The sequence below is a fragment of the Pongo abelii genome, chromosome 1 (genome assembly GCF_028885655.2).
Source record: "Pongo abelii isolate AG06213 chromosome 1, NHGRI_mPonAbe1-v2.0_pri, whole genome shotgun sequence".
Classification (NCBI taxonomy): Eukaryota; Metazoa; Chordata; class Mammalia; order Primates; family Hominidae; genus Pongo; species Pongo abelii.
The window spans coordinates 77,401,318-77,411,440 of NC_071985.2; the positions used below are offsets into that span (position 1 = coordinate 77,401,318).

General features: G+C 41.0%; 1 protein-coding gene across 2 annotated transcripts; it reads right to left on the reverse strand.

Annotated features, from left to right (window-relative positions):
• Positions 1 to 1,401: 1,401 nt before the first annotated feature.
• FASLG (Fas ligand) lies at positions 1,402 to 9,234 on the reverse strand. Of its 2 annotated transcripts, XM_002809789.4 has the most exons (4): positions 8,716 to 9,234; positions 8,125 to 8,170; positions 3,887 to 3,943; positions 1,402 to 2,655 (listed from the first exon to the last, which is right to left on the reverse strand). In XM_002809789.4, the coding sequence occupies exons 1-4, from the start codon at positions 9,058 to 9,060 to the stop codon at positions 2,261 to 2,263; spliced, it is 843 nt and encodes a 280-aa protein (XP_002809835.3). In that variant the 5' UTR covers positions 9,061 to 9,234; the 3' UTR covers positions 1,402 to 2,260. The 2 variants fall into 2 exon arrangements, with proteins under 2 accessions (XP_002809835.3, XP_054414715.1); XM_054558740.1 differs by lacking the exons at positions 1,402 to 2,655; positions 8,125 to 8,170 and having other exon boundaries at positions 3,908 to 3,943; positions 8,716 to 9,060.
• Between the last annotated feature and the right edge of the window lie 889 nt (positions 9,235 to 10,123).

The following is a 10,123-nucleotide window of genomic DNA, read 5'->3' on the forward strand; positions in this document are numbered from 1 at the left end:
ACATTTTTTGGTTGTCACAATTTGGGGAGGGGAGGATGTTTCTGGCATCTAGTTGGTAGAGAGAAGGGGTGCTGCTGAACATCCTACAGTCCTACAGGACAACCTTATAGCAACTCATAGCAAACTCATAGCAGCTCAGAATGTCACAGATCCATGGTTGAGAAACTCTGAAGTAAAATGATTTCATATTTATGTATATATCATCTCTGCAAGACAATGTTAGGAAACAGTGATCCTCTCTGGGGGCAACAATTGAGCCACTAGACAGGGTGGAAAGAGGACTCATTTTCATCATATATTCTTTTAAAATTTGTACCATGTACATGTACTACCTATACAAATCAATCAAAAAATAAAACCAAGTCAGTGACAGATCAATCATTGATTGATTTAAATTCATGTTAGATAAAAATAAACTAAAACTAGGCAGCCTGTTTGGGTAATTTTTGTCCAGCAACATCCAGCTTCTGGGATGACAGCTTAAAGAAAATAGGATTTTTGCAAGGGGAATACAGTGGAGGAAGAGAGTATTTTAGAGTTGAGAGTCTTTCCAAGGTGCTGGTTGTCATGACAGATGATGACATTTATGCTGGACATAGAAGTGAAGATGTGGAGGAGCTGATGTATATATAAGAAAATAATAAAGTTTATTAATTAGAAGTCTCAATATTTTCAAAAATATTTTAGAAAAGAAAATGTTGGACCAATTCCACTGGAATAATAGAAGATGATGTTGTGAAAATAAGACACCTAAAATCAAATTCCAAAGGAGTTACTATAATCTTTAATGATAACAAAGTCTAGGGAGAGCCCATGATAATGAGTGGTTGAAGAAAATAGGAAAAGGCCATTGTGAATGACAAGCATGAGAATACAAGAAACCACGTGCTTAGATGGATCCCACAGATCAGTGGCCTCTGGAGAATGATGTGGCTCTAATAGAGTGGCTTAGTAGTGGTAGACACCATTTTTTGATGTTCTATGTGTCTGATACTTTCAGCTCTTTTTTTGTTCAAGGAAGGTCAAGTGACCTAACCAGTGATTACATAGGCAGTATGTGGAAGAACAAAGATTCAAATCTAAGTTTTTTAGTCCAAAGTATGTGCCCTTTCCACTGTGCCATGGTTCTGCCTTCAGGAAAATATAATTTCTCATCAAATCCATGGAAAGTTGGCTAAGCTTAACACTGGCCATAATATTGGTAATGGAAACTCTGGGAGGTGAAGAGGAAAGAGAATATATAAAGAGAAGGATGGCCTGGCAAAGGCGGAAAAATTTGCTTCATAGTTCTTCTCACTCCAGTAAATTCTTCTTAAAGTGGTCTGACATCATAACGAATGAAGACACCAGGGAGGAAAGAAATAATAAGCAAAAAATTCAAATATTAGTAAATTCTAAACATTATTTGTATCCTAACATACTTTTTATTACATGTTTTCTTTTTGCAAAAATGCACATCTATATAAATATTTATTATATTATAGGAAAACATCATCAGTAGCTGACAATCAATGATTTTTAAGCACTATTAGAGTTGATTGTCAGGAAGCATTCAAAATCTTCACCAAATGCAACCCATATTTTCCTAATACGTACTTCACAATATCTACATTCTCTCTTTAGTCATACACACACACACACACACACACACACACACACACACCCCTACAATTGCACTGGAAATACACATGCTGTGTTAGGAATGGAATGAGTCCCCAAAATCTCTCTCTTGCTTCTCTGTTAGTTTCACCGATGGCTCAGGTTATGCCTTTAGAAGTGAAGATGCTGCCAGTGGGGCATTGGCCTCTTTCAACCTCTTTAGCTTATTATGCAAGCCTCTAGTCTTCCTTTTCCATCCCTTAAACACTCAGGTCACAATCATGTATCTGAAAGACAGTCCTCCTTGAGGTAGCAAGGCCCACCCTGAGAGGTGAGTTAAAAGGTGTCCTTTTCAATGTGCCTAAATACTCTCAGGCACTAAGTTGAGTGTAGAACACCTGGTAGCTGCTTTTTCATGCCTCTGCCTCTTCACATGGCAGCCCAGAGTTTTATGTTCTTCCATCATATTCCATTTGCCTGGCTCATAAACGTTAGGTGAGTTGAGGAGCTACAGACCTTTTGAACCCTGTGGTCTCAAGGTCCACTTGGTTCATGTCTTCTTACTTGACCTCAAATGCATGTAAGAAGACCCTCACTGAATACAACATTCTCGGTGCCTGTAACAAAGAATCATAATGGAAAGAATCCCAAAGTGCTTTTCTTAGAGCTTATATAAGCCAAAAAACGTCTGAGATTCCTCAAAATTGACCAGAGAGAGCTCAGATACGTTGACATATAAATGATCAGCACTGGTAAGATTGAACACTGCCCCCAGGTAGCTGCTGCGGGCCCACATCTGCCCAGTAGTGCAGTAGCTCATCATCTTCCCCTCCATCATCACCAGATCCTGGGGATACTTAGAGTTCCTCATGTAGACCTTGTGGCTCAGGGGCAGGTTGTTGCAAGATTGACCCCGAAAGTATACTTTGGAATATACAAAGTACAGCCCAGTTTCATTGATCACAAGGCCACCCTTCTTATACTTCACTCCAGAAAGCAGGACAATTCCATAGGTGTCTTCCCATTCCAGAGGCATGGACCTTGAGTTGGGCTTGCCTGAAATAAATCCAAAAGGAGCTTTCAGCCAGGAGTAGTCATGCATCCAACAAACTAAGTTTCTAAGGCAAAACTGTGGGCCCTTCCTTGAACAAATGTTTCACCCAGAATGACAGCCTGTATAGAACTTGCTCAGGGGTCAGAACTTGATCCATCACAGAATTTCCTCAACATGGTTGTCCTATTTTGTCATCCACACAATTGGAACAATAGTATATACCCCTAATCCATTGCAGTAAGAAATTATTGAGAAAATATTAGCTCTCTGGAACAAAGATTTTATTATCTTCAGAACCAGCACCAAAACTGCGAGGCTTTGAAGTCCTTTCCTGAAGGAAAAAGCCAAATCCAAGTAACTCTAAAGTTCTAAAGTTGGGAAGGATCTTAGGGACCACCTGGTCCATCTTCTCACCTGCAGTAAGAATTATTCAGCCCCTCAATTTGGGGTACAATTCCCTTTTCTTTGTATCCCCACAACATCATGAACATAACCTAAATCCCTGAAGTACTGAAATTATCATAAGTTCCTGTCTTTCCCTATTAGATGTCAAGCTCCCTGGAGGCAAGAGCCATGTGCTACTCATCTTCACATCCCCAAATTGGCACACAGCAGATATTCAGTAAGTGTCTGCTGATGTGACCGGATCATTCTACAATTTCTGCCTAAATAATTCCAGGGACAATAGCATACTTCTTTCTGTGATATTTATTCCATTATTTATGTAGTTTATAATGGGAGTGCCCATACCATATCATTTCACTCCACTTTACAGGCACATATTGAAAGTCTACAAGTGCCAGGATTGAGTCTCCCTTCTCACTCCTATTTATACTCTTGGACAAAGCAGAGTGAAGCTCTTCCAGAAAACCAATAAAGCACTGACTAAAATAAGTCCTCATTCCTCACCTTCTCAGCTCTCACCTCTTGGATCTGTGCCCCCAGTCCCCCAAGGGACTTTGGAATGACTGAAAAGAATGAGCTCCTTATGGGCAGGGGTCATGTCATAATCAGCTCCAGGTCTCTAATTTAGAAGAGGGCCTTGCCCAGAGAATAGGGGATTGAAGTGTGTTTATAAGACTGACTCGACAAGAAAAGTGTTAGTATTATTGGGTTCAAACACTGTCTCCAGGAAGTAACAACTCTCTAGAGCCTGGTAATGGAAACCAGGCAGCCATTTTGCCTTTTGCCAAAAGCTTTCCCAAACCCCACCTGTACCTTCCAGATACAGACCTGTTAAATGGGCCACTTTCCTCAGCTCCTTTTTTTCAGGGGGTGGACTGGGGTGGCCTGTATCATAGAGAGAGGAAAAATATATGTTAAAATGAAATACCAACTATTATTTTGGTGGGAATTTAAATCCCGTCATTTAAAAAAAAGATTTTAAAACCATAAATGGCAATAGTCCAACATACACTAATCATGTAAGTCTGAACTGCAGGATTCACAGTAGTCTATATTTCAGAAACAAAGAGGTAAAAAATAAATCAAATTAAGATTGACATATGCATAAATTATAATGTTACAATAAAACATAATTAATATAAACATTTATTCATAAAGAGCTGCCATGTCAGTTATTGCATTTAGAACTCACCACAACCCTTTGAGGTATGTATTACTGTCCCACCTTATCGACTGCAAAATGAGCTTAGAAGTTGGGTGACTAATCCAAGAAGACCCAGCTAGTCAGCATCAGAGATGGGACCACACCCTGGTCTCCTGACTCCAATTCCAGGGCTCTGTCCACTCTGATTCTCTTGTTCCTAAGACTTACGGGACAGAGGCTGAAGAAGACTACTGATCTGTCTGCGTGTCACCAGATCTTCCCCCAGTGACATTTTACAATCTGCCCCAAATTAATTATCTTAAGACCTCAGACAATCGCCTCATATCACTGAGGCCTCAAACACCTTTAACTGCTCCTCCCCGAAGATGCAATATACAAGTCTCTCCATCACACAATCCCAGCCCATCTGTCCAGCCTTATCTCCTTACTCCCACTGAGCACTGCCACACAATGGGAGTTCTGTGGCCTACACATACCCCCACTTTCCTTCCTCTGTGCCTTTGTTCATGCCATGTCTTCTGCTCATAATGTTCTTTCAAGCGGATTTCTGTGTCAAATTCCTAAACATCCCATAAGGACTACCTAGTACCTCTTTCTTTGGGAAACCCTCTCAAGCCTTTTTTGATCAAATATGATCTGCCCCTCTTTTGAAATCTAGGATCCCTCTGTCTTCCCCTCTCTTGTCATTTCTGACTCCTCTTGTCTCTGGGGTAACTACATAAATTATCTTATTCCCCTCAAATAATGACAAGTTCCTACGATACGTTGAGTTCACCAGAGAAGCCCAGTTTCTAACACAGGGCATGTTACTAGCAAATGTTGGACAAATTAAATGGAAGGATAGACAATAGTTCTCAAAACAGACACTATTTCTCTGACTTCAACTGTTTCAGACAAGATAGACAGCTGCCACTTAGCTAATGAATTCAGCTAACTGAGACTTCAATAAATATTCACATGAGATGCTTGTCTATGTCAGGTTTGTGATTAGCCTGTAAAACTCACATATGGTGTGAGAATGGCCCAATCCACAGAGAACATTAGCTGAGCAATCATGACCTCTCTACTCATCCAAGACAACCCACCACGTAGGAGGTGTTAGCGAACAGGAAAGGCAAAACTGAGTCTCCCCTGCATTCCTATACCGCAAACCACCCGAGCAACTAATCTGGCACTTAGCCACGCACCGGCAGGAAACGGAACAGAGAACCACATGTTGCATGTCTTTATATCCCTCACAGAGCCTAGTACAACGTTATTCTTACAGAACATGCTCACTAAGAATATCTGCTGTACATATACTGGAATAAATACATTGCAGAGATATCCTAGACACTGGTGATGAGTGCTTCCTGCCCCAGGGTTTTTGCATGTGCCGTTCCCAGCGCTGAAATGCCCTCCCCCAGCCCCACCCCACTCCACAGCACATGCACACAGCCGTTCACTCATCGGGCTTCTGACCCCCAAGGTGTTAGCGTAAACAACACCTCCTTAGAGAAGATTCTCAGGTTGTACTTAGTACAACTTTGGAATTGCGTGGTCTGTTTGCTTGCTTTTGTTTAGCTTCTCCCCCATGCTAAAAGCTCCATAAGGACAGGCCCCCTGGGTTGGCTCATCCTCAATCAGCATCCAACACCCAACATCTAGCCTCACACATGTGAATGAATAAAAGATTTAATTAGTTAACCGGAAAAAAAGGAAAATGTAAAAAGGAGCAAATTAGAAAGTATAAATAATCTCTAATAGTATCTCTCAGAGAAAATCACTGTTAGTATGTCAGTGTGTAAAACCTTCCAGTTCCTAAGAATATAAAAATGTGCATACATGGTTACATAGTCAGTATGAAACTAAACATACCCTTTTGTAACTTGTCTTTTTATCTAACAATACAGAGTGCACAATCCCCAAAGCATTAAATGTCCTTCTGATACATCACTTTTAGTTGCTGCTTATCATGTGCTTGTCTGAATACACCATAATGTATATAACTAATCTCGTATGAGGCATTCAAGTTTCTTCTGAATTATTTATTATAAATAGGCTCATAAGGAAGTAATGAACATCCTTATATATAAATCTTCAGGCACAACTCTGATTATTTTCTTAAGATAAATTCTTAGCGATAGGATTACAACGTAAACTATTAGTTTCAAGCTTTTGATATGTATTTCTAAAGTGCTCTTCAGAAAAAGTTACAGCAATTTACATGTATACTGGCTGAAACTAATGTTTGAATGGGCACTTTTCTCTCAAATCTTCGTCGGTCTGGGTTTTTTTTTTAATCTTTACTAATTTGATGAAAATTGATATTCCCTATTTTTAATTTGCATCTCTTTTCTTATTAGTAAAGTTACTGATTTGATTTCCATGTGATAATTTACCAATTTCTGGTTCATTTGGGTTGATCTAGAGAAGACAATTGCTTACTGGGGTAGATGGACCTGACTCATCTGATCATTTGACTTTTAATCACTAAATTGACTCCAGAGAGTGGGTGAAAGATGAATAATTAGGTACCTATCAGACCAGGCACATTCCACAGATTTTCAAAATGATCTTATTTCAGATGTCCTCCAGAGGCTTTACTTTTCTAGCAAATATTTCCACTCTGCTTGTGTACATATGGACTTTCTAACATTTAAGGATTAGGACACAGAAGCAGGGGCCAGAGCATACCAACAGTGGCTCCTACAAGAACTTAACAGTCTAGGATAGTAGACAGGTGACTGGGTCGCCTGCAGTAGCCACATCCGGAGAAACTGGAACTTGCTTCACTTAATAGATGGCCAGTGCTGCCTTCTTCTTTATTCTGAGTTTCTAAGGATGAGATCTACCTATAGTCTTTGCAGAGGTATCCTACTTTTCATCTATTTCCTATTCCATGCTCACGACAGAGAGACAGGAGTTTCCCTACTTCATGAGGCACCAGTCCAGTACTGGAAAGCCCTGTAGGTGACAAGGCATCAAGAGCCTGTGTTCCTTCTAGCCCCCATGGCATACCAGTGGTCTTGGGCATATTCACCTAATCCATCTGGTATTTTGTTTCTCTTCCAAAAAATGAAATGGCTGGACTAGATATATTCTAAGCTTCCTTCCACCTCTAAAAATTCAATGAATCTCATTGTAAATCTAAAATTTCAATGAATCTTAGACTAGTGAAGCACATTGTAAAATCTATCTGTACAGAGCTTGCACAACTATGCCCTGAAATTTCATGAGATCAGTGTTCAACATATCATCTTCTTGCCCTAGCTCCCATACAAAGGATTTTCCTTTGCGATCAGGGGTACCTCATGACTGCCTCTGTAGGTGAAGCTGAACATCCTTTGAATGATGGCTGAAGTCTTCCCTTAAGCTTCTCAGTGACTTCAAGAAAAACCATTCTAATGTGGGGAATTGATTATCCATGTTTTAAAAGCTTACATCCTATAAAACATATTGTAAGTAAAGCTTCAATGTAATCTCTTTAGGGAGTTTAAAAGAGGAAAGGACGTTTCTCAGAAACATCTGTCTCTGCCTTCACTTCACCTTCTCTTCCCAGGAGTTACAGCCACTGGCGTGTGTGCCAGGACCAGGATGTCTGTGGAAGGGGACAGGCCTGGAGCCACTTCTCAGGGGGCAAAGGTCCAGGGTTGTATATGTGTGTCTCTTTCCAAAGTCAACTGGAAGTGATTTTGAATTGTGTGCAGTGCTCAGCTATATTGATTGTGAGCAATTCAATTCACCTTACATTTTTAAAGCAGCTCAAGGAATCACAGACCAGAGATTCTGAATTAGCTAGAATTCCTCTCACAGTATACAGAAGCCAAAGTGTGGGACAGAATTTAAGGCATTCCATTAACATAGTTCTGTGCTGAGGATCATCTTTGGGAACTCAATGTACATGCGAAAAAGGACTCACCTATTTGCTTCTCCAAAGATGATGCTGTATGCATCTGGCTGGTAGACTAGTAAAACAGAAAGAGAAAAGATGTATAATAAAAATAAAATTCTTTAAGCAAAAGAGGCAGAATCATCAAACAAACCAAGCTCTGGAAAGAGAATCCAAATACCTCAGAACTTTTGCTAACTTGGGCTTTGGCCAAGCAATTTTGCCTCACTGTCCCTCAGTTTTGTGATTTGGAATCGTACCAATTTTCAAGATTTAGTTTGGTCATCTGAACAAATTTACTTCCAAGCAAAACTTAAAAGTTTTGTTTGTTTGTTTTTTACTCCTTAAATCACTAGGTATGAGGCAGTAAGTGGTTCAACAAACTGAGTTGACAACTGAGGAAAGAAAAACTGTTGGGCTCTGATTCTTTACAAAGTAAAAAATATTCCCTTCACCCCTATGAGCCTCCATTTCTCTGCCTATAGAATAGAATAACTAGAACAACCCATTTCTAAGAAAAAAAAAAAAAGGATTGAAAAGCACTTTGCAAGCCAGGCAGTGGGCCCTCCATCCCCTTATGCCTGGTGCCTCCAGGGCACAGCAGTCTGCCGGCAGGCTTACCTCTCGGAGTTCTGCCAGCTCCTTCTGTAGGTAGAAGAGCTGAAACATCCCCAGGCCCAATCCTACCAAGGCAACCAGAACCATGAAAAACATCACAAGGAGACACAGGCGTGTGCTGTGGTTCCCTCTCTTCTTCAGGGGTGGCAGCGGTAGTGGAGGCAGTGGTGGCGGCGGCGGAGGTGGTAGTGGTGGCGGCGGCGGTGGTGGTGGTGGCCTCCTTTGACCAGGCCTTCTGGGCACAGAGGTTGGACAGGGAAGAACTGTGCCTGGAGGGGCCCAGGGCGAGCTGGCACTGCTGTCCACCCAGTAGATCTGGGGATATGGGTAATTGAAGGGCTGCTGCATGGCAGCTAGTGAGTCAGGCCAGCCCCAGCAAACGGTTTTACCTCTTCTCAATCCTGTAGAGGCTGAGGTGTCAAGGACGGGACTCCTGTTGCTGACTGCTCAAGAGGAGGCAAGCTGGATCTCTCTTATAGAGTTTCCATAGCTAAGGGAAACACCTCTGTCTTTCTCTTTCTCTATCTCTCTCTCTGATTCTGCTTCTCAAAGAAACACCCACTCACTTTGCAGCTGAAGCTAGAAGCCTCAAGAAGCTCAGAGCAAACCCCTGGAAGTTTCCGCCCACAATTTTCTGACGAAAGCCTTCAAGGCCTCAGTTGCTGTCGCTGTGCTACCCAAACAGGTTGGTAGGCTATGCTCACCTTCCTGGGATCCTGCAGAGCAGGTCAGCATGGGGGTATAGCCCTGTTGGCGTGAACTGCTTCCAGCTACAGGAGAATGGTCAGTGGGGCTATAATTTTATGAATTATAATTGTATGCTTTTTTATACATTATAATTGTATAATTTTAAGAATTCTACCATATATACAACCAAAAAACTATTTAAAAATCCCAAAATAACTCTAACAAAAATTGTTCAGAACCGTATTTTTTAAACTATAAAAATTTTACTGAAAATGGCTCTGAGGGGAGAGACCATGGAGTCATGGCCAGAGAAGTCACTCCCACATTTTAGTTTTTGCAGGAGGAAAACATCTGTTGCCATCATCTCTTCCCCACACACAATTACCATTTACCCTGACCTGCCAATCACCATAATTTACAAGTTAAAAACCTGCTACACCCACTTTAGAAATTAGATCAGAGGCTGCAAACCAGTGGAACCCACAGAGCTGCTTTGTATTTCACAATGTTTTCATTTTCATTGTTTGCCCAGTTTATTTATTTACTTATTTAAAAATAGAGACAGAGTCTCACTCTGTCACCCAGGCTGGAGTGCAGTGGTGCTATCGTAGTTAACTGCAGCCTCAAACTCCTGGGCTCAAGCAATCCTCTTTTCTTGGCCTCCCGATTAGCTGGGATTATAGGCATAAGTCACTATACCTGACTAATTTATTCTATTTTTTTT